The sequence below is a fragment of the Mustelus asterias genome, unplaced genomic scaffold, assembly GCF_964213995.1.
Source record: "Mustelus asterias unplaced genomic scaffold, sMusAst1.hap1.1 HAP1_SCAFFOLD_1629, whole genome shotgun sequence".
Lineage (NCBI taxonomy): Eukaryota > Metazoa > Chordata > Chondrichthyes > Carcharhiniformes > Triakidae > Mustelus > Mustelus asterias.
In genome coordinates, this window is record NW_027591574.1 from 52,561 (window position 1) to 77,310 (window position 24,750).

The 24,750-nt window shown below is 42.5% G+C and overlaps 1 protein-coding gene across 1 annotated transcript in view; it reads left to right on the forward strand.

Annotated features, from left to right (window-relative positions):
- LOC144488521 (uncharacterized) overlaps window positions 1-20,152 on the forward strand; it is a 54,517-nt gene extending 34,365 nt beyond the window's left edge. The window contains exons 4-7 of the mRNA XM_078206570.1: window positions 5,318-5,480; window positions 5,607-5,704; window positions 15,604-15,683; window positions 18,891-20,152. Coding sequence (XP_078062696.1) covers window positions 5,318-5,480; window positions 5,607-5,704; window positions 15,604-15,683; window positions 18,891-19,086 — 537 coding nt within the window. The 3' untranslated portion in view covers window positions 19,087-20,152. The remainder of the gene's footprint in view (window positions 1-5,317; window positions 5,481-5,606; window positions 5,705-15,603; window positions 15,684-18,890) is intronic.
- The last annotated feature ends 4,598 nt before the right edge of the window (window positions 20,153-24,750 follow it).

Genomic DNA, 24,750 nt, shown 5'->3' on the forward strand with positions numbered 1-24,750 from the left:
ATTTCTCAGAGTTGGGTTAGGATGACGATCTGAACGGAGGTAGGCAATCGATTTAAATAATTAAAGCCTCAATTAGAGGGAGTTTAGAGGGTCCTCTAGCATTTTGGCAGCAGCGGAGCAGCCTTAATGGAGGTGGCCTCTCTGCAGGAGGCTGGTAACTATTGGAGCCCGAGGCTCCAGCCCTCAAAGAGGGACCACCAGTAGCAAAGGCTGGATCTCTGCTCTAAGGGGTATACCTGTTTGAATTTGTAGTTTAAATGTGTGCCTATTCAGGCACCTCCATCTTGAGATGTCCTGACTGCCTCAGTTTCACCCACTTGGCCCTTTCGGGCTCCTGAGACTCTGAGTGGGCCTGCAGCGCTGGGGAGACCATCCTTAATTTGATGTTGAACCTGGAGGTAGCCAATTAGCTGCCCTGGTTTGATTCCTGATGTAGGCTCAGGAACCCCATTTGATCTTAATGTCACGTTCCCAAAGCCCACAGAAAAATTATGCCCTTTCAGTTTTAGAAATTAAGGCCAGAATTTGCTTTTACTAATAGCAGATGAGTTCATACTTGTTCATATAATATTCCTTTGCCTCTTATCACCTCCAATAATCTCAAGTCTTTGTTGACCTGTCAAAAAGATCTCTTGTAGTGTGAATAAAAATCATTATGCACTTTTTTTTAAGTCTTATTATTTTTATCCAGTCACAGGGCTATTAAGTTTTTTGTTATCAATTAGTCCTGACTGGTTCCGGCATGGTAACTCAAACCATTATGGATTAATAAAGTCATGCTTCACGTGAACGTTGACCAATAAATACCATGCGATCTCTTCCTAGTCGCTGCACGGTAACAAATGAGCCTCCTCCGTTTATGCACAAATTAACCAACAGCATTCAAAGTTATGGAACTCACAATAAATAGGCCAATAACCTGTATCCACCTATCCAAATAGTATCCTATAGTAAAATCCAAATACCATAATTTTTTTAATGTAAAACTGACTTTCCCAAATGTCAGTTAATGGATAGATGTTACAAAGGACATCTTCCTTATCTTAAAAAAACAGATGTAACCAGCCCTATGTAAACAATCCTTCACATGTCCCAGAAGGTTCCCCTGAACAAATTGAAAGTGTTTACAAGCCACATTTTCCTTCTTAATTGTCATATACAACTTTTGGGGACAAGTACTAAGGCTTACATTTTCATCATGACAGCCTCTCATTGTGACAAAAATAGCAGAATTGCCTGAAAATTGTAAATTCTGCCTTGAACTGCCCATTTTCACAGGGGCAAGAATGCAGGCAAGATGCACTTCATGCCTGTGAGTTTTACGAAGGCAGCTGGCCATTTAATCATCAAATGCCTCTTCAGAAATAAGATTTTGGTGGCCTTGGAGTGTGAAACTCAAAGTGTACAGTTTTAGGCCTGGTAAGAGCAGGCTTGAACTTTGTGGATTCATTTGGATAGCCAGGGTACCCCTTTGGGAGAAAAAATATACTGCTTTGGATTTGGTCCCGGGACACTTTTGTATCCTTTGATGGAGGTCATGTGTCATTTAGGGTAGGTCAGGTACTTTTGACATTTTTAAATGTAAACATAAATGTGCATAAACTCATTATTGTCAAATTCATTGGAACTGTCAAAATCGGTTGCCAAATCTGGCAGAAACACCTGTTAAGAGGATCTGTCAAAAGTGTCAAGAGGACCTATCAAAATGAGCTGTCAAGGCATTTAAATGTCCTGCCATTTAAATTTTAAAAAAATAATTACTTGCTATTTTACTCTGTAGGCATAAGTCTGACTGCATCCATTATTAAATTAGTGGTACAAAATGGATTTGACAGCCATCTATTATCACAGTAGTTTGTTTGGGAGCTTGATGTGGTCTGTGAATTCCACTGCTTGTTGTTAAAAGAAATTGTACACTTGAATGAAATGTTTGTTATTATAAGGCTTAATTTAGTTGAAGAAATGTATGTGGTAAATAACTTTTTGTGAATAAGTGTTTTTTTTATTTTGTGGAACTTTATTTAATATCATTTCTGCATGGGTCCTGAGGTTTGCAAGTTGGATACGAGGTGAATTGGCATGGCAGTACAAGGGCAAAGGGTAATGGGTGGAGGAATATGGGACAACATAATTCAGCACTAAATTGGCATAGAGGATATAGAGGGCCATGAAAGGTTGTTAGAAGATGTTGGCATGGAGAGAATGAGGGGACATGGGTGGATGGAGGGGCCATAAGGATTGCATGGGGCATGAGGGGCCATCAGTTGGCATAATTGGGGCATGGGTGTGTGAGGGCTAGAGGTATGTTTCATTATTTATTTTTAAACTTTGGGCGTAGTGCTGGATCCCCAAGTTAGAACCCCAGAATCAAAGAATCTTTATGGTGCAGAAGGAGACCATTCAATCAACGTGTCTGCACTGGCTCTCCAAAAGAGCATCATGACTTAGTACCATTCTCCTGTCTTTTCCCTGGAACCCTGCACGTTTATTTCTATTCAAATAATCATCTAATGCCCTCTTGAATGCCTTGATTGAATCTGCCTCCGCCGCACTTCCAGGCAGTGCATTCCAGATCCAAACAACTCGATGTGTGAAAAAGTTTGTTTCTTACATCACATTTCCTTCTTTTGTAAATCACTTTAAATCTGTGCCCTCTCATTCTTGATCCTTTCCCAAGTAAGAACAGTTTCTCCTTAATAACTGACCAGCCCCCTCGGGATTTTGAACTTCTACAGGCCTTCTCCAAGCCTCCCACCAAACCTGTCTCCATACCCGAAAACCTCCTCCGTTTGCTGGGGCCACCTGCCCTATTTTTAATCCTGCACTCACCCGGATTGAAAATCTGACATCCTGGCAGCCATTTTTAAAGGCCAGGCTCGCGGAGCTGGGAATTCTCCCGTCTCTGCACACCCAACCCAGGAGGGGAAATCAGGGCCTCATAAGTGTGATTGAGAGTCTCGGATGCCATTAAAGCTTTTCTGGCTCTGTTTGTAAGGGAGAGAGCAGTGTGTAGGTGGCTCGAATCGAGTCTTCCAACAGATCTGACCATTAGACAACTTCATTCTCAATGAAAACAGATGCTTTTTCCTGTGGAAAGTGAGCATGTTGGCGTTTGGGTTGACACGCTTATTGTTGGAATGTACGTAAAACCTGGGCTACAATATTACTCAAAGCTAACTTGCTGCACTGTGGTGCTCCAGTAGGAACACTAAATCAAGCAGAGCAAGTTGTCAGTTCTTCCCTCTGAGATAAGGCATTTTCTGATCACGTGATGCTGCATTATGAAGCAGATTCAGATTACGACCTCTGTGTTGCGCAGAGTGCCGTAAATTACCATTACTTACCTTACTGAAAAAAACCTCCGCTTTCTCGTCCGCTTTACACTTGGAATTTCTTTGAGAAAATTCCGTCCTATATGATTTCAAGATACATGAACATATTTTATTTGATCTGATTTTTTGTTGGCTCCAAAATGCTGGAAATCTGAAGTTGCCTTTTTCTACTTCCAAAGTTGCTTTATTACTTTGCTGTGCAATAAAAATTGAACCCCCCCCCCAAAGCAGCATTCCTTGCATCCACCTTTTGCTTTCACTTTGCCCTCTTTTCTGTCCTCCTTTCTACTCTTAACATTGCTGCTGAGTGATTTCAGCCACAGCACACTGTTCCTGGTTCTCTCAGGAATTCCCATCGACCACTTCCATTATCAGTAGGAACACCTCTGAGTGAAGAGAGGTAAAGTCGGTGCTGAATTTTAGTAAACTTTATCATGTTGATAGGAAGCCAAATACTGTCAGCACAATACACTAACTTTTGGCATTTAATGTTTTTACTGTAATTGACACATCAATTAACCCAAATAAGAAACACAGAAGTACTTTCATAGACTAGATATTTGTAATGCCTGTCAGCAAATGTACCAAAATAAACCTTCCCATTTAGCTCCCGTTTAGTTACCAGAAGTATTGTACGTGGATGAGGTAGCTTTGATTGGGGAGGGGAATTCCATTCAACCATTGTTATTGACATACCATTTATTTTGAAAGTTTAAAAAAAAACAATGACGATGCATTATTTAGCATCAGACATCATGTGCCATTGGTAATAGTAGAGATCTACAGTTTCTTGTGATAAATTCACAATATCAATGTTACTGTCGAAAGAGACAGAGGTTGGAAGATAGGCCCCCTCCAACAAAGATGGGCCTCTTTCCTGCACAGTGCAGAGCAGCCAGCTCAAGAACAGCATTGACACAGACTTGTGAGAAATTGCTCCGTGGCCTACCCTCAGTCTGTTTTTGGGAGAATCTAAAAGGAAAATGATTTGAATTTCGCGGGTGGGAGAAGAACTTTATCAAAGAAATAAAGAAAATTGAAGGGAATTTTTTTAAAAACATGATGGGTTGAAGGCAGAAGTGCCTCCTATTTCCAGACTATTTGGTATTGTGCTGATTTTTATATTGCAGATACTTTCAATATGACAGTGTTTCCTCACATTGATAATTTAATGTACAGCTGCCGCATAACTCGTCTTCACAAGGTATTAATAGCAGAGAAAAAAAATCCCACTCAAACTTTCCAAAACGTATCAGTTTGTGATTGGAAATTAACCTTGTGAGTACTGAATGCTTTTGCAGCTTTCAGTGTCTGCTTTTTTTTTAACCTCGTCGCAGCTGCAAAAAAATCACATTAAAAAATAGTGTTGGTTAAGTCAATAGAATTAGAAAACTAACTGAATGATGTCTCTCAGAAAGTTAAATAAAGATGTTTTAAAAATGTAATTCTTCCAAAATCTTCAAAGGGTTAGCTACGTGTATTTTGATCGAAGCTGTTTGATCAGTAACAGTGGAAAATGACGACATCTGTTCCAGCATATTGCAACTGCTTTTTATTCTCCACAGTGTTTTAAATTTGAAAATATTCTTTGTCATTTAAAATGTCTGTGGTGTTATGTAAAAACATGTTGTAGTAAAAATGCAGGTTGTTTTTTCTCAAGAGTTCTGTCGTTAAAATTCTCAACATGCAGGTGAAGCTACAGTCATTGTTTAATAAGATCATTAATACAACAGCAGCTGTTGTAAACTAATCTTAGTCTTGTTGAATGGTTTAACCATCTCTTGAATCCCACAGTCCTTTATCTCATAACTCCTGCTACGTTCCCACCACCTCTGATCCCATCATCAAAACCCTTAGACAGCCTCAAGTCTTACCATACTGCAGCTTTGGTTTCAGCTGCCCTGCTGCAGGAGGAAGTTAGTCTTAGGGGTTTCTCTCTGTGGCATAGTTGTGATAAAACTGTGGCGGTCTTATCTCTCCCTTAGGTCGTAGCTCTTTATGACTACACAGCGAATCGATCAGATGAGCTAACCATCCAGCGTTATGACATTATCCAAGTGCTGTACAAAGATAATGCGAGCTGGTGGTTTGGTTGCCTAGCCAATGGAAAGCAGGGCTACTTTCCAGCAAATTATGTGGCTAATGAAAGTAAGTTGGCTTTCACCCTTCCTCCTTTATTAATATGTCTGTAACAGATAACATAAGATTTTTTTTTCCTACTCACTTTTAAAAAGAGGAACTTAATTATATTGTAAATATGTGCCATTTTAACAGGAATACCTGAAGAAACAAAGCCACATCAAGAAGTCATCAACCCTGCATCCATACATGAAGATGGAGAGGCAGAAGTGAAATCCCCAACCCCGACACAGGTAGAAACAGTGGTTGAAATAGAGCGATTTAGAAAGTGAAAATGTAGGAACACTAAAACAAAATACTGCAGATGCTGGAAATTTGAAATACCTAAAAGTTCAGGCAGCGTTTGTGGCAGTGTTCCTTCGTGGAAAATGCTGAGAGGTGCAACAATTTTCACATCAAGCAAAGGGTGGAGGGGAGGGAAAAACAAGCATGGTGATCTGTGATAGGGTGGAAGACAGGAGGTTAAATAGCAAAAGTGGTATAAGGCAAAGGTGGTGGTAATATGACAAGAATCAAAAGATGGCAACAACAGAATCTTTACCAGCTCCAACTATCTGAAAATAAATAGGAGCACTACTCACGACCTGAGAATTAATTCCCAATCCCAGATCCTCTCTGACCTAGGCATTGTTCCAATGAAGCTCTTCATTCAATTGTGCACTTGACTCAATATCAAGTTCAGCCATTTCAGGTCATAAGCACGGAATTCTCCACTGTCCCAGATTCTTCATCCTGGAATTAGTGCAGCAAAACTTTGTTTTGAACAGCTTAAAGAACAGGCAGGCCAAAGCTGTTTAAAAGTATGATGGGCGCCTGATCCCAGATCATTGCAGGAGTTTTCGTCAGCCATTAAGGGATGAAATCTCTATATCCTTACTAGAAGGCCAAAGATGTCAGAGTGCAGCCCCAGGACATTAGAAATTCCTGCTTCCGGCACTCAGCCAAGAGCTAACACTGATATATGAAACTGATGTACCAAATGGGATAAGGCCTTCTGATTGGCCTTCAGCCACGGACCACTGGGGACAAGGTTTACAGCCAGAGCACCAAAGCAAAGGAACTTTTTTCCCAATAATTATTGGCTCATTCCTCTTCTGAGGGCCATTGGGTGGAAGTAAGGGAGACCCTGGGTGATTCCTCATTCTATGGTAAGCAAGCATCAGATTTTCCAGCAATCATACTGAGGTCGCACTCACCAGTATAGAAACGTAGAAAATAGGAGAAGGTGCAAACTATTCGGTGCTTTGAGCCAGCTGCATCATTCATTATGATCATGGCTGATCATCCAACTCATTCGCCTGATCCCACCTTCCCCCCCCATGTCCTTTGATTTCCTTCACCCCAAGAGCTATATCTAACTCCTCCTTGAAAACATATAGGGGGTGATTTTCCCAAGTGCCCAACGGGCAGGAATATGGGAGTTTTTCCCACCCGTGTTTTGGGCGAGCTGAGTGGAACGAATTTATAGCACCCTGTACAACGCAGAGTCCGTTAGAGGATTTATGTCGGTAGTGGGACGGGGCTAATCCTGCCAGAAACACCAGCTTCAGACTGCAGAGGGCACCAGTGCGTATGCATCGACCTCCCAGTATATTGGGAGATTGGTTGACAAGCACCTCCCAATGCCCCCCACCAATCCCCTATGACAGGCCTCCGATCTCCTCCCCATGGACGGCCACCATTTGCCTCCGAGCGCCCTCAAAACAGAGTTTCCCCCCATTCCCTGATGCCTTACCTCCCCTCACCCCATCCCCTTGGGTCTGACTCTGGCCCCGTCCACTCAGGCCTTGCCCCCTTGACATTGCCAGGGTGCTGGGTTGCCATTGCCCAAGGGGCACTCCCCTGCCATCGATCTCCCAGGGGTCCTCAATGGCCTCTGGTCCGACCAACGATGATATCACGCCTGGTCCCCGTTGATGGGGACCATACGTGATCTCCGCTGGTGTTGGCCTCCCTGATTAGAGTAGGTTTGTTCAGCCCTCAGTTCTATACTTTGCAGGGTACAGTTGTCAAAGAAAATAATTTTCTTCCTATTTGCCCTACCAACCCCCCATTATTTTGTATCCCTCTTAACCATCCTCAACCTTCTCTAACATAAAAATGAAATACTACTGGAGATTTGAAATAAAGAAACGAAGTCCTGGAAAAACTCAGCAAGACCATAAGACATAGGAGCAGAATTAGGCCACTCAGCCCATCGAGTCTGCTCTGCCATTCAATCATGGCTGACATTTTTCTCATCCCCATTCTCCTGCCTTTTCCCCATAATCCCTGATCCCCTTGTTAATCAAGAACCTATCTATCTCTCACTTAAAGACACTCAATGACCTGGCCTCCACAGCCTTCTGCGGCAAAGAGCTCCACAGATTCACCACTCTCTGGCTGAAGAAATTCCTCCTCATCTCTGTTTTAAAGGATCGTCCCTTTAGTTTGAGGTTGTGCCCTCTGGTTCTGGTTTTTCCTACCAGTGGAAACATCCTCTCCACGTCCACTCTATCGAGGCCTCGCAGTATCCTGCTAGTTTCAATAAGATCCCCCCTCATTCTTCTAAACTCCAACGAGTACAGACCCAGAGTCCTCAACAGTTCCACATACAACAAGCTCTTCATTCCAGGGATCATTCTGGTGAACCTCTGGACCCTTTCCAAGGCCAGCACATCCTTCCTTAGATACGGGGCCCAAAACTGCTCACACTACAAGCAAGTCTGGCAGCATCTATGGGGAGAGAGACATTCTGATTCTCACTCCACAGATGCTGCCAGACCTGTTGAGATTTTCCAGCACTTTCTGATTTTTTTTATTTCTGAACCATAGCTTCTCCAATTTTTCTACATAAACTGAAGATGCTTATTCTTGCTATCAGCCAGGCAAGCCTCCTCTGTACTCTCTCCAAAGCCAGTGGTTAGCACTGTTGCCTCATAGCGCCAGGGACCCGGGTTCAATTCCCTGCTTGGGTCACTGTCTGTACGTTCTGTACAGTCTGCACATTCTCCCCGTGTCTGTGTGGGTTTCCTCCGAGTGCTCTGGTTTCCTCCCACAGACTGAAAGACGTGCTGGTTAGATGCATTGACCCGAACAGGCACCGGAGTGTGGTGACTCGGGGAATTTCACAGCAACTTCATTGCAGTGTTAATGTAAACCTTACTTGTGACTAATAAACTTTACTTTACTTTTATCTTTCCTTAAAATGTGGTGCCCAGGATTGTACACAATACTCCAGCTAAGGTCTAACCAGAGATTTGTAAAGATTTAACATAACCTTGTATTCAGTGGCCCATTTTCAAAGCCAAGTATCCAATGCGCTTTTTAAACTTACTCTGTCACCTTCAATTGTGAATATGTACCTTCAGGCCCCTGCTGTTCTTGCACTTTCTCAAGATGGTACCATTTATATTATACTGCCCCTACATCTTGTTCCTGCCAAAGTACATCGCTTCACATCACTTCCATCTCCCGTGTATTGGGCCATTTCACTCTTCTGTCCATGACCTCCTAAAGCCTGCTATGAACATTCTCATTATTTACTACCATTGTCAAGATGTGTGCCATCTGAAAACTTCAAAATTCCAGTAAAGGTCATTGATACATAACAAGAAGCGTAATGATTCTAATCCAGACCCCTGGAAACCACATGCATACTCCTCTCCAGTCAGAAAAACATCTGTTCATCACTATTCTACTGCCTCAAGTTACCTCTGCTCTTTAATATCATGTGAAGATGCCGGCGTTGGACTTGGGTAAACACAGTAAGAAGTCTCACAACACCAGGTTAAAGTCCAACAGGTTCATTTGGAATCACGAGCTTTCGGAGCACTGCTCCTTCATCAGGCGACTCACCTGATGAAGCGCACGTGATTCCAAATAAACCTGTTGGACTTTAACCTGGTGTTGTGAGACTTCTTTCTTTAATATCATGTGCTTGCTTCCAATCCCATTTGCTTGCCATGTAACTTACATTTGAAATTTTGATGATACTCAGCAATCCTCTTGAGCACAATCCAGATTATCTTTTCAATTCGGACCATTTTTCCATTGTGCCATGTTGAGCCTAGTAGGACTTGCCCCTCACCCTTGACCCATCTCGGAACTCATTCACATTGAACTCTTACAAGAATATTCTATTTCTCTTCAAACCAAGCATTATTTACCTTCACCTCAAAGACAGTCTATTTCTGAACTAATTATCTCAGTTTTCCTGGGTTTCCTCAAAAAACTAGCATTTTATCAGGTGGTGTTTTGAAGGTTAAAGGGGTTCCTGTTCCATTCAAAGCATCAGGATTCACTTGAAGTGGAGTTTCTTAGGCTATCTACAACCACTAAGTGTTATCAGTGACCCATGGATAACGTCACCATTCCATATTTGACTGCAGGCAACTTGGCCTGTAAGTCCCATATGTGGTAAGCCGGAAATTCAGCGTGGCAGCAGGGAAGGGCCGACCTAAATGGGCAAAATGTGACTTGGCTTTAAATATATTTGTAACAAACATTGCTGTTGAACTCACCATACAGTTTATTAAAAAAGCTTGCATTTATATCGTGCTTTTTACAACCTTGGAATGTCCTAAAGCACTGCAATCAATGAAATGCTTTTGAAACATTTATCACCATGATAATTTTCCACACAGCAAGGTCCCACAAACATCTCGGTGCATCCTCAAAGAACTCCAATACACTGTTGCCCTTGCATAAAACCATGTTGACTGATTGATTGCATTATAATTTTCTGAATGCTGCTACTTTCTAAACAATAGATTGCAACATATTCCCAATGGCAGGTGATTTGGCCATAGAGTTTCCTCCTCTCTGCCTCCCTCCTTTTCTTCAAGAGAGGTGTTACATTTGCAGTTTTCCAATCCGTTGGGACCTTATTAGAATTAAGGGAATTTTGGAAGATTACAAGCAGTGCATCCACTATCTACACAACCACTTATTGCACTAGGATGCAAGCCATCTTATCCAGGGGATTAGTCAGCCTTTAGTCCCACTTGTTTGCTTGGTACTTTCTGTCTATCCATAAGGGTAAATTTTCTGGACCCACCCACTGTGGGCTCTGTCACGGGCAGGACGGAAAATTTGGCGGACCATTTAAAGGTCCATTGACCTCGGGGGCAATTTCCGGTCTCGGTGTGGATGCAACTGTAAAGTCCCACTCGTAGACCGGAATCTTACCGGCCTGCGTGCCATGGGAATCAGAGCGGGTGAGGGATGGAGCATGGGAAGGTCCGTTGACCTTGGGCGGGTTTTAGGATAACCCTAACCCTACGTGTCTGAAATTTTGCAGGGTCGGTAGAGGCATGGCATGACCTGTCCACCCTCGAGCCTATTGAGGCTCTTAAATATCCAATTAATGACTACTTAAGGACCTCATTCTGCAGCCTCTGGCATTTCATCTGCGCAGGTGGGGGCCCACATGTCAGTATCTCAGCAGCTTCAGCTGCATGGAATGGTGTTGGGCAAGGGGATCTTCTTTAATGGAAATGCTGGGGCCATTGTAGGTATATCCATTTCAAGTTCCTCGCCCTCCCACCCCACTCACTCTGCTTCATCAAGACCACCAACCCCAGACTTAGCTGGACCTCTCAGCATGATGCAACTGCTGGTCATCCTAACCCTAATGTGGAGATGCCGGCGTTGGACTGGGGTAAGCACAGTAAGAAGTCTCTCAACACCAGGTTAAAGTCCAACAGGTTTATTTGGTAGCAAATACCATAAGCTTTTTATGGTATTTGCTACCAAATAAACCTGTTGGACTTTAACCTGGTGTTGTGAGACTTCTTACTATCCTAACCCGAGCCAGCACTCGCAGTGACGCTGCCGGACCAAGATCTCTAAGGCGCCATTACCTTTCATGGAGACCTCGTGGTGCTTGCAAGGAGGAGCCACGATATCAGACAGAATGTGGACAACCTCCTCCATCCTTTGCCCTAATCTGTTGACTGCTTCTTGCAATTCTACCTGATATTCCACCACCTGTTGTGCCATCTCCACCTTGTTAGAGATGGTTGCTTGCGGAGACTCATCATCTGACTCAGACTTAGCAAGTGCCTGATCTCCAGCAGTCCTCTGAGTGCCAGACACTTGGGCTGTCACTGCCTCCGACTACTGCAGAGACGTGCCTGTGCGGTGTTCTCCAGAATGTGACTCCTGATCTAATCTAGATCCATTATCAGTGTGTCTGCATTGGTGCAGGTGAGAGCAGTGACTCCTTCATCTGATGCACCTTCAACATTTCCTGAGGTGGTCTGGAGGCTGGGGCTTATGGTAGTTCTGGTGGTCTGCCTGGACCTGTTGGTGCCTGTAAGAAAAAAGATATAGTTCATTAGCAGGCAGAACACGACATTGTATGAAACTGTCTGTGATTATCAGGATGTGATCAACTTATGGAGGGCTCATCCATGCTGGTTTGCTGGGAGAGGCTGATCACGTCTTCTCCACGGGAGCTATCTCTGTTCTTGGACGGCATTGTCCCCAAAGTGGGTCAGCTCTGGAAGTCTGCCGTGCCTTTTCCCATCTGGGATATGACCCTGCGGTCATGGGCATGCAAGCACCAAGAGGTCTCCATGGAAGGGTATTATCGCGTTATGAAAATAAAGGAATGGAATGTGATGAGAATAGCTGGAGGACGTTGGGAACAATGCCTCCCTGCTGTTTGAAGGCTCTGGATGGAGTTCTGCAGCATATTAGATGAGATACTGGAGACGTTAAAGTGTCCGTGAGACAATCAGTGCTGATGTCTCCCTTGCTAATATAAGGTGGAATTTGGAGCTCGTGTCAGCTGTCAGTGTAAACAGTGACATGGGCCCAAAATCTCACGAGAGGCAGGAAACGTGATTCTCGCCGGCAAGGTTTCATTTCCCAGTTTTCCCTGCCCCTTGCCCACGGCATAAACGGTTCTCGCCCAGGGGGGTCGGGAATTTCATTTAAATACATAATACCATGAGCGAGCCCTCCCGCCGGCGCTTCCACCCTCACTAAATATTTAAACTGAGCCTGCACGTCGGCTTGGGTTACAACAGCTCTATGAAAACGTGAACCTAGTGACCTCACTTCTGAAGGAAATATCAGATGTGAGCACGCAGGTTATCACTGCCCAACCAGGGAGTCCAGTGGAGAGAGGGCAACAGAGAGGACATAGGGGAGCCAGCTAAGTCATTTTCAGGAATGCCGTGTGGGGTGGGGGGGGGGGCTGTTGTTTGCTGTGTGCATGCCTTTGTGGTCCTCTGGTTGTCGTGGTGCTCTTGGTCTCAAAGGAGTCTGGAGCTTGGTGGTGATGGGAGATTAGTGTGGGCTTTGCACATCTTGGGCCGCCCTTGCTGGGGTCTGAGTAATGGTTCCTCGGAGGGATTGCTTTTCTGGAGTGGCAGCTGGAAGTGAGTGGAAGTGGGAAAATCCATAGCGTCAGCACAGGAGGCAACTGTGAGGTCCCAAGGTGGAGTTCGGTGACACTCCAGGTCGCGTGGGCCCTGTGGGGGACAATTACATGGGGGTGGTGAGTAGCTGACATAGAGCGGGCGACAAGGCCAGTCACCCTCAGGCTGCAAGGGACTGCTGTAGGGCATGAGCAGTCTAGAAGAGCACTGCCACTGGTCCAGGAGGCCAAGCTATCAAGGAAATTATCATTGGTGCAGGCAGACAGACTCTTACAAGCTTTCAACTGATGCCTGTGACCCGGATTACATCAGCATGACTGAGTCGTTCCAGTGGGAGTGGGGGAAAACATTGAACTGCCATCCTCTGAGGAGATTGAAGATCACCAGCATTGCACTTCCAGCCTAAACATTGGGGTTGGCTCTGCATGCTGCAATGAAATGAGAGCGGGGCAGCACTTTGAGGATGCATAGTGTGATTTTTAATGGATAAAATGGTGCGAACTTTGGTGGTTAATATCTACTCATGCCTAAACTCACCCATGCCCATGCAATTTCTAAGCCTTCCTTACCCTATCGCGGTGTCTTTCCAGAATCCACTGCTGAGGATGAGGCGATCTGCTCGGCCATGCCCTGTTGCCTGAGGTTACCTTGGCAGCTGTCCCCTGGAGAGCCAGGACCTTGAGGGTCCAGACCTGCTTTCGGGCAGCATGGGTGTTGTATTGCCACCCTCCCCGATACCCGGGGCTGGAGGTACATCACAGGAAAGGAGTCAGACTGGCTGGACATCCCCAGGATCTCCTCGATGGAAGGCCACAGGCTGTGCACCAAAGGACCCTCTTCCCTGTCGGTGCATGGGGGATCCTGGGCTCCTCCAAGGGTTGGAGGAACAGCTGAAATGAGATCTAGAAGCCCTGCTGTCCTCTGGTGCTGTCACTCATGGATTCCGACCAGTGCCTGCACCATACATTTAAAGCCCTGAACCATGGAGTTCATGCTTTCAGCCATGGAATGCAAGACCTGAACCATGGCATGGATGTCAGCCACCATGGAACGCATGTCCTGCACCAAGGTCTCCACACGGCAGATACCGCCCTCGTAGTGTTGACCGGGTTGCCTTGGTGTGACAGCACCATCTCCTTGGACAGAATGCCTTGCAGTCCGAAGAGGGATGCTGTCACCTCTTCCTGATCTCTCTGCCTTTGTAGTTCCAAAAGCCTTGGACGAGTGGTCCCAGGGACACATCACTTGACCAGAACTCAGAAGAGTCCTGGGCTCCAGCATCCTTCCAAATGCCGGTTCCCTGGGACATCCCTACCTGCACCTGCTGTGGATCATCAGTAGTGAGGCCTTCGCCAGTGAGTGACCCAGAAGCCTGCCTACCAATGATTCCCATCGAGGTGTGAGTATCTGCGCTGGTGGAGGGTGCAGGTGACAGCTGTGATACCTCTTCAGTGCTATTCTCCGAGATATTTCTCTCGGAGCTGCTCAGGTCCAGAGGGCTGAAACCGACACCTTGAGAAAATGTCAGAAATCTTTGCCTATTTGTGTGAGATCCCTGATCAGTGTAACTGTTTTGCTGGGATGATACCATTATGTAAGTGAGAGAGTGGAGTGATCTGAAGGGTTGACTTACCCTGGTGGAGTGGATGAGATCATCCTGCACTGGATGGCCCAGATCCTCGACCCCAATCAGTGCCCGCCTCACCTTGTGATTCGGAGAGCTACTCGCCGATGCATAATTAATCATTTTCCGAGCCTGAAATCGGGCGCTATTTCCCACCCCACCGCTCAGTGGGAAACATACGTGGAATTCACCTACCGCCAGGCACTTGTAGGCATCCTTCCCACGGTGGGATCCTCGCCAAAGTCAATCCCTGCTGCAGGTTCTCTGGTGACGGGTCAGGCGAGCCATGCAAAACTCAGTGGACTTCAGTAGGACCAGAAGTTCCAAGTGGCCAATGACAAGCCACTTGCACCACAGGAAAACCTACCGCGGGATAGCTAGAAAATTCAGCTCTTAATCTCCAGAAGTGAAAATTCCACCCATTAACTCAGCTTTTCTCCACAAATGCTGCCAGGCCTACTGAGTAGTTCCAGCAATTTTTGTTTTAATCAATTTTCAAACATGGAATGTCCTGAATTATATAGAAAATAAATACAGTAATGTACAGTCCCATTGGCCATTTATTTATGTTATTAACAAACAATAGAAGCAAATTAAATTTTACCATTTTTAATCTGAAGAGAGAAATACCTAAAGACGTGCTGGTTCGGTGCATTGGCCGTGCTAAATTCTCCCTCCGTACCCGAACAGGTGCCGGAGTGTGGCGACTAGGGGATTTTCACAGTTACTTTATTGCAGTGTTAATGTAAGCCTACTTGTAACACTAATAAACAAACTTTAAGCTAAAGTTTACTATTCCAGTCATTAAAAAGTTAAGATCTGCACACATACAATAGATCATGGCCCCAGGTTTATTTAGCGGCTCTCCATACTATTTTGGTTTTACCTCAGTATTGAAAGTGGTATCTCCTGTATCATGGGAATGGTCAGGGGCCTCTCTTTTTTTTCCTGTTAAGTCTACAGATTGTAACCACACATGGGTAGATAGATCAGGGCAGACAGGTTTAGCATTTTCAAACAAGCTGCATACATTCCAAGTACAGGAAGCCTGTGGCTTTGCATATGTGCTGAAACAAAGCAGCGTGAGTACCCCTCCCCTTCATTTCTTACATCTTTTGCTCATCTTGTTCTCCTACAGATGTCAGCAGTCATCAGCAAGTCAGGGGAATTCAAGTTGATCTCTGAGCATGACACAGATACAGAGTCACCTGTGAAACCGTAAGTAACACCAGTTCAATTCAACACACATCAAATCTTAAAAGCTTTCAGTTTTACTAAGAAATATAGGCAGTGTTTCCTTGAATTATTTCAAAAGTAGAAGAATGTTGTTCAGAGCATATTAACCATTTGAGCAGTATTATGCTGTGGGTCTGATTTCAGAAGGGCTCATGCCCTCCTTTGCTTCCAGGTGAAGGTTTGTTCAATGAAAAAGGTAGCTTTTACTGAAGAACAGAAAGGTGCTGCTGAAACTCAGTGGCCTAATCAGTCCACAGGGAATGGATAGTTTAAGATTTCAGGTCAATCCCTTCATCAGTTCTTTCCACCTAGTATGGACAGCACTCTATGATGCCTACAATCCAGAATATTCTTGCCTCATAGCAGTGGATTGGCTAGAGTCTGCAATGAAGGAAAATAATATTGATGAGGAAGATTGCTAGGCTATTATGATGGAGTTCACATTCATGACAAAAGTGGTACTCAAGACAACCCTCTTTTAGATCTTCTGTGACACCTGATGCTCTTGATTAACAGTCTTGACGCTCCTTTATTTCTTAATTCATTAAAGAGCTTGATCTTCCAAGAGCAATCTCCTCCCTTTATGCAATGACAGTTCCTGGTTCAGCCGGATTTATTGGAGTTTGTGGATTTTGGGAGATTATTGATGGGAATCATCTCAATCCCCTTCCTCCTCCAAGTACCATGCTCTAAGAGGCCATTGATGACCATAGATTTCCCTTGGGTTGCTCCATGATTATGCATGGCAAAATACTGCCATTACCTTCTGCATTATGGCTGACCAGGAAACTCTTGCTCTTGAAACCAGCCATCGGGAACATTGGAAGACTTTACAGGCAGATTATCAACCTATTTGGCCACATTATGAATGCTCCTTTCATGACCATCATGTCTTAGCATGGAACCTGAACTGTAAGCTTCTGGCCCAAAGGTGTTGATGCTATCACTTGCCGCAAGACTTCCGATCATCTCAATACTGAGCCATATTAAGTATACCAATTGTTCTGCCATCAGTATTTTCAAATGAGTCACAACTTTTTAGCGTGATGAATCACATCACTTGAACCTGAAGTTATTACCTACTTTCTACTTAATGTGATAAAGCCAACTTATAAATGTATAAACACATAAAGTAAAACAGTCAGTAATTGTATAGCACCACAAGTAATATGCAGATATTGTGCAATCCTTTGTTTTACTTAAACTTTGTATACAATCTTGCATTAGTTAAACAAGTGGTGTTTTGTGTGAGTTTCCTTTGTATGATGCCTTTCAAATCCAGTACATTTTGGAGCTGAATTATTCAGGTAAAAGATGACTCCAATCCAAATCTCACACTGAGTATACTTGTTCTGAATCAGTGACTAACTGTACAATAAAATACATTATTGGGAGTCATGTAATTTAAGCTTCAGGATGCCAAATTTTGAACTCTCAGCCCTCACTGAAATTCAACTAGTTGTGCAAATTCGTTGTATTCATGCTTTTTACACTACTGAACCATAGGCATTGTACATTCCAGGAAAATAACTTATTAATTATGTTCTTCATATTCTCAATTTTTATCCAATTGCAATATTTCAGTCTCACTTTTACTCTGATATCTGCTACGATGGCATGTCAAAACAATCGCAAGACTGTAGAATTGAAATATTGTATAATTAAATTGAAAAGTAATAAATCATACACAAGGTGAGTGTTGATGGATGGTTAGAATTTAATATGGAATTTTAATTCTAACATAAAGTAATTCACGAGAGAGAGTTTGATCCTTGGCTATGAGATTAGAATTATTATCTTTTCAGAGGAAGCACTTCGACAGAGGCACTGAGAAGCTTTTCAATTAGGGTTTTCTTTTTAGTTTAGTCCCTTTTTAACTAACCAAAGCTTGCCTGCAAGATTAAGCACTCACATTCTACTTTAGTGTATTGTATGAAAGCATAAAAACTCTCCAAGGTCAGTGTTATTTTAGTTGATTGACAAAGTGAATGTTGAATTTAATTTACCAGATCTGTCATATTATTTCATAAATTCACTTTATGAAGACACTAATGTGATACATTATGATATTTTGAATTATAAAACAAATAATAGGATAAATGTTTCTGTATTTAAAAAGCAGAGCAAAATAGAACAATTACCTCTTCAATGTTTTCTTTTTATTTGCATTTTACCCGAGCAGAAACATTATCAAAATTTGTTGATGTGTCCAACAAACCGATGTGATGTGTGTGGTGTTTCAGTGAAGCCAAATGTGTAAGGCTAAGGGTGTAAACCCTGACAAAAAAACTGGAATGGAGCCCAAAGATGAACTGATATCTAAACATGTCATCTTTCCAGCAACTCCTGCAAACAAGCCGGTGCCAAACATAGTGCTTTGCATTACTTTGGACTCAACCTGGAAAGTCAAGAGGGGCTGCTGACATTTGGCCAGCCCAGGTGCTCCGTAAATGCCCAGACTTTCTCCCTGGAAAGAACACTCCTGTTTCGCTGTAGAGTGTTAACGTAACGTGGGAAACAAGCATAACACAGAATTGACCATCACAGTGCAAACCATCATCCTATGAGACGGAAGGCTGCCATTTGTTTGTTGTCGTGTTTTATCCTCTAACTTTCCTCTCTCACTCTCCTCTCCTTAAGGTTATAATTTATGCTGCTGCACAATTCCACAGTTAGTTGCAGCCCTGCAATGGATTCACCAAGTGACCAGACAGTGAATCCAGAGATCATGGGCTATAACTGTTGAACCTGTCCTTTGTCCACAACATCCACCATACACTCTGAGCGAGGGTCACTAGACAACAACCAAGCATTTAGAGCCCTGCCTTACATTTTCTCTTTCAACCTTTTTAGTTCAGAGACACTAATGCCAAAATAGTCTCCTCAGTGCTGTTCCAATTCAAGATTAGCATAATTGATACAGTGAAGGGATAAACCATGTATCTTCTCAATTTGCATTATTCAGTACCACACCATGAAGAATACTTTCCCATTAACGTGTGATGGGAGTTGCCTTTAAATGATGGACAATGATGAAGTAACCAAATCATGGGTGTTATTTTTACTGAAACACATCTTGATGCTTTCTGTAAAATCATGTTGTACTCTGCAAGCTAAATTAAGCCCTACAGCCTAAATCTACAAACAAAACCTCAAACTTGAATGAATAATACTTGCCTCCTTTTCCAGAGTATTGCAGAAAAAGAAGAAGAAGAAAAAATCAGCATCTCAGTCATCAAGCGTGACGGCTCCTGAATCCAATTTAACAATCACTGAAAGCAAGTCTAAAATTGACGCACAGACCACATACAAGAAAAAAAAGAAGAAAGCTGTTAAAGACCAAAGTTCAAGTGGAGGAACGAATTATGCTTTTGAGCTGGACTAGAACAGCACCTCAATAAAGCAAAATGACTCTTAATTGTCAAAATAATAATGTGGAAGAAAGCAATGGATCTGTCTATTTTACAGAGTGAGTTGCAATAACTTTTAAAGCATAGAAAATGTTAACTGGTTCACAGTGCAGTGAACTAACTCAATAGAGGTGATCTTTAACAATACCAGGAAAAGCTTAAAGAACACTATACCAAAAGATTAGGTTTATTATGGGGAGGATTGATTAATTTACTTGAAGGAAAGCACATTTACTGTGTAATGTGCTTGCATCAGCTGCAGTGAAGTTACTAACTGAGAACAAAATGTATTATATTTAAATAAGCCATTGTTATTAATAAAATGAATGCCTATCTTATATGTATTGTATTTAAATAAGCCTTTCTTACCAAACATAATTTGTCTGTCTTATTTTCATGATTTTTTAGTACAGGTGTTAACTTCTGCGTGTTCCTGTTGTTTGATGAAGGTCAATATTTATTTTCTAGTTCAGTAATGTGGAAAATTTGATGGTTACAGTATAATTTATATAAACAGTCTTGAAACCAATCAGAATATTTCGAAGAGGAACATCCACAATGGCAAATCTGCTGTGTGTTAAGTTTACTTTCAGCCCTCAATCTTCTCAAATAACTTAATGTGAGATAATGCCAATTTGTATTTTTTTCCAACGTAATGGCAATTTTAGTTTCTCTTTCGACAAGCCGATCTATCTATGGAAAAACCGAGTTATTTAAATTTACTTTGAATATACTTTTTCATAAACAAAGATTTACCTTTTAGAAGCTTGAAAAGTGAATTTTTTCATCCATTACACACTCGCATTTTCTTATCCGTGAATGTTTTGCTTGTTGTAACTATAATAAAAGCAATACCATTTTAGCCTTAATCATCAGCTGAAGAATGCACCCGCGTGTTATACTATCAGATATTTTTGAAACCCTTACCACGTTTTGGGCCACTGGATTTATACCTATAATTGTTGAGATTGTCTTTTTACTTATCTTTTTCAGTAGTAAATGAACATGCTGGAAGCAATAAATATTTTCTTATGAACCTGATGCCTTGTTATTTTGTTTTGTGCCCAGTGGAAATTTTACATTTTCTGCTTTTCTTAATTAAGACAAGAAGGATGAATCTTCCAGTGCCGTCAGTGAAGATCTATCATTTTCTTCATGCATCAGTAACAAAGCAGAATAAATTGGGAGCACCCAAAGAGTAGATAGGGAACGTCTCTCTTCTGGTTGCTGCAGCCATTTAATATTAGATGGGGTGTTAACTGGACAGAGGTAAGACTTCCATCTCCTTCTGGGGAAGAAGTTCCCTCTTATGGACCTGCTGGCCAATCCAATTGGTCACCAAGCTCTTTAGTCCCAGCAGTGCTAGCGGTGGCCACTGGGACTACAGGCAGGCCCTGAAGAAGAGGGGCTAATGGAAGCCAAACTTCAGATATGTCTGGGGTATCGACAGGCTCTGGCTGGCAGCCTCCAGCAGGAAGGGCAGAGGATTAATGGGAGTGTATGACTTTATTGAGAGTGTGCCTCCAATGCATTTAAGGAAGTGCAAAGGAGGATCTCTCCTCTCGCCGCTAAAGCTGCCACATTACCCACGTGGTGTCGGCCACTCCATGCTGCAGGTAAAATAGCAGCGAGGCAGAATGAGACAGTTAATTGGCAATTAAGGGTTACAAATGGTCCAAGGTCAAGTGGGCTCTCCAACACCTGCACTGCCCTTTCTAAAATGGAAGGCAGGTCAAGTAAGGTAGTGGGTGGGCTTACATGCGGCATTTTTAAAAACCCAAACCTTCAAATGCAGTAGCGGGCACCATAGAATTGTGCCCCAAATGTAATTTTATTATTGTTGCTTCAGTGTTCACCAACAACTTACATTTACATAGCAACTTGAATGTAAAAAAAATGTTCATGGTGCTTCGCAGAAGTACTATCAAAAATGGATGCTGAGCCATTAGAAGAGGTGACCAGAAGCTATTATGTTTTGCAGTACTGTTCAAAAAAGTTATTGTCCTGCTAATTTTGACTTATGCAGGCTCTTGAAAATCTTGGTGAAAACCTTTTATGTAAGTGAAAGGGCTTGATTCACCTGGGATGTTTCCTGATCAGAACAGAACTAGCTCAAAATATAACACCCAAACATTGGGCAGGATGCTCCGATTTCTTCTGTGGCTGCCCTGCTGCAAGTGAGAACAGAGAATTTGGCCTTCCAGCCAAAACTCCCATCAACTTTTAGCGGCACCAGAGAATCCCAGCCACGAAAGAGGATGGAGATTTTTGGCGACATTTTCCCTCACGTTTTTATTCTTAATAGATTATGTTGCTGTAGCATTTGATGGGAATTCTTGAATCCCAGGACATTTATTCCTGCATTCTGCCTTCAATTGTTATAATACTAATGCACACTTGTAAGTACGTGATGAAGCTTTGATTTGGAGAGAGAAGCTAACTGTCACCCTTTGATATTCAAAGGCATTACCATCACTGAATGCCCCTCATCCTGAGAGTTGTCACTGACCAGAAACTGAACTGGACCAGCCATGCGGCAGGCAATAAGAGCAGGTCAGAGGCTAGGAATCCTGCAGCGGGTAACTCACCTCCTGACACCCAAAGCCAGCCCACCATCTACAAGACACAAGTCAGGAGTGTGATGGAATCCTCTGCACTTACCCGATTGAGTGCAACACCAACAACACTCAAGAAGCTTGTCACCATCCAGGACAAAGCAGCCAGTTGATTGGCATCCCATCAACCATCTTCAACATTCACTCCCTTCACCACCAACACGCAGTATCAGCAGTGTGTACCATCTACAAGATGCACTGCAGCAATTCACCAAAGCTCCTTAAACAGCAAATTCCAAACCCTCGAACTCTACCACCTAGAAGAATGGGTGGCAGGCACATGGGAACACCAGCACACTACAGTTTCTCCTCCAAGCACACCATTCTGATTTGGAAATATATCGCTGTTCCTTCAATGTCACTGGGTCAAAAGCCTAGAATTCACTCCCTAACAGCACTCTGGGTGTACTTACCTGGACTGTAGTGGTTCAAGAAGGCACCTTCTCGAGGGCAGTTAGGGATGGACAATAAATGCTGGGCCTAGACAACGACACCAACATCCCATGAACGAATAATAAAAAGGGCTCTAGTAATGGTGCATTAGTACAAGTTTCTTGGGCTATTTTATATTTGAATGTTATAATCATATTGATGTCAAGAGTTTTTCCAAAGTAGGTAAGCAAAAGGAGAAACCCAATCAGTGCAGTAATCACTTTTATCACTTAAAATGAAAAAACTAATAGGTTGAGCCTTTAATATATTGAGATGCTTTAGGATTTCCGGTGACTAGTTTTATCTACATCATTATCATAAGTCACCTATATTCATGCATATGAGTTTTCATTCCTAGGAGGAGGTCTAAAAATGTTTCAATATTGTAGCCTAAATTCAACAATTGTTTTACTGTTTCTGCCTGAAATGATTTTTTAATGTATTTGACAGGTGACAGACTTGTAATCATTTTGGAGGAAAACTACTTTTGCTTGATTGTTCGCTCTGCAATAACTACTAGTGAAAGAGTATTAAACAATTGTGACTGCTAGTGAGAGAATAAAACAAATATTACTAGTGAATGAGTAATAAATAAATGTGACTGATTGTGAAGGAATGTTAAATGTGGCTGCGAGTGAGAAGGTATGAATGTAACTTAAGAATGTTGTAATGTGACTCAGATTATTACAAAGTTTTCCTTCAGAATAGATTTTTATTCAGTTATATTGGGTAATGGTGATATGTGAAAACATGCATTCAAATAATTTGTTACAGAACAGTTATTGTTGCAACATTGGCCTGAAATCTCATGAAGACACAGAGGATCGCGGACTTTAAGTGTAGTGTTTTTTTTATTGGTTAGACTTTTAAAAAAATAATGAAGACACTTAGAACTTTAGAGCCCCAATTCCGGGGGTCCAGAACCCAGCACCCACCATTTTCACCTGGGTAGGGGTGAGGGAGGATGTTGAACAGGGACAGGTTGTAGTTTGTACATTCATCATTCATGGAAACAGCTACATATGTAAAATGGCAGCTGCTTTCAATCAGATATGATTTTCATCACCTAGGTTTCAGAAATACAGCTTCTGGGCTTTGCACTTTTCAGAAAAATGTCTAAACATACCAGATTCCTTTGAAGTGGCAGGGTATCATCTTGGAGTGATAGGGAATCCTTTTGGAGAGACAGGCAACCTGTTTAGAGAGGTAGGCAACCCTTTGCATAGGTTCAGGGCCCTTTTGGAAGAGGTCAGGTGCCTTTTGGCAGAGGTCTTTGGATTGTTAAAAGTAGGCATGAATGTGCATAAAAATGGATGAAGTCATTGATGCTGCCAGGACATTTAACTCTTTTGCCTTTTGGGTTTAAAAAAGGCTGCAGTTTGAAAAAAATCAACGCTTGCCATTTCACTCGATCTGTTGACATGAACCTGAGAGTTATCGTTACAGGATTTGTAATACATGACTTCTTCCACAACCTAACATCACAGTGAAATAGATGCCTGTCAGTTCACAGTTTGATTAACAGTTCCAAGTGGTTATAAAGTCTATGAATATAAATGCTTAATTTACAGAGGATTAAGTACTTGAAGGAAATGTTTGCTTTTATGAGTGATTTAGTAGTTTAAATAGTGTTTTTTTTTATCAACTAGACGTTTTTTAAAATAGTGAATCCACTTAGAACTTTAGTTTATTTCCTCTCAGCATGAATCCTGACGTGAGCCAATGGCGGATACCAGGTGAATTGGAATGGAAGATGTAAAAGAAAAGGTGGGGGTCATGGTTTGGCATGATTTGGCACTAAATTGGTGGATTGGGTAAATGGGCATAGGATTGCATAGGAATTGTGAATTTTCCCAAATAATCTGGGAAACATCCTCCTGAGTTTTTTTTCCCTGACTCTGAGCTCCTGACTTGAGAATGATAGTTCAGCCCATTGTCTTGATCAGAGCCTTATCTTCTATATATTTTTGGTGAGCTATTATGCAGGATTATCGGGAGAAACTGTGTAGGGCAGTATCTTGCAGTGTTGCTGAAACTGTTTAAAAGATGGAGAAATGAATATGGGTGGATCACACCCAAGTGGGGAGTGATTAGGAGAACACAAGAAGGAATGACAGCAGAAAGTCCTTGCTGACAAGTGGCCTAAAACGGCAGACCAGCCATAATTGTTTCCTGGTAATTGAATGTCAGGATCATTTAGAGTGAACAATGGTCCAATGTAAGCCTGCACAGACAGCAATGAAAAATGGCTGGGCTGTTGGCCTTTCTGCAGAAGCTGGAGATGCAGAGTTACTAATGAGGTACCACGTTCATTACTTCCTTCTGCTCTAATTCCTCAGGTGAATGGAGTATACTTTGTCCAAAGCAAAATGAGGAAAAGCAAAAGCACTTCTTTAATAAATACTAAGCTGCGTAGTTGGAAAGAATTTGAAATATATGTTCACAATTTTCCTCCTCCCTCCCCGTGAACTGTCACTATGATTATACCAGCGCTGGAGAGTTTAGCTTTTAAAATGGGATGTTAGTCCCATTCTTTGTCAGTTGCTTGATGACCTTCAGAGTGACAGTGTTGCTCATAAAAGTATCAGAATT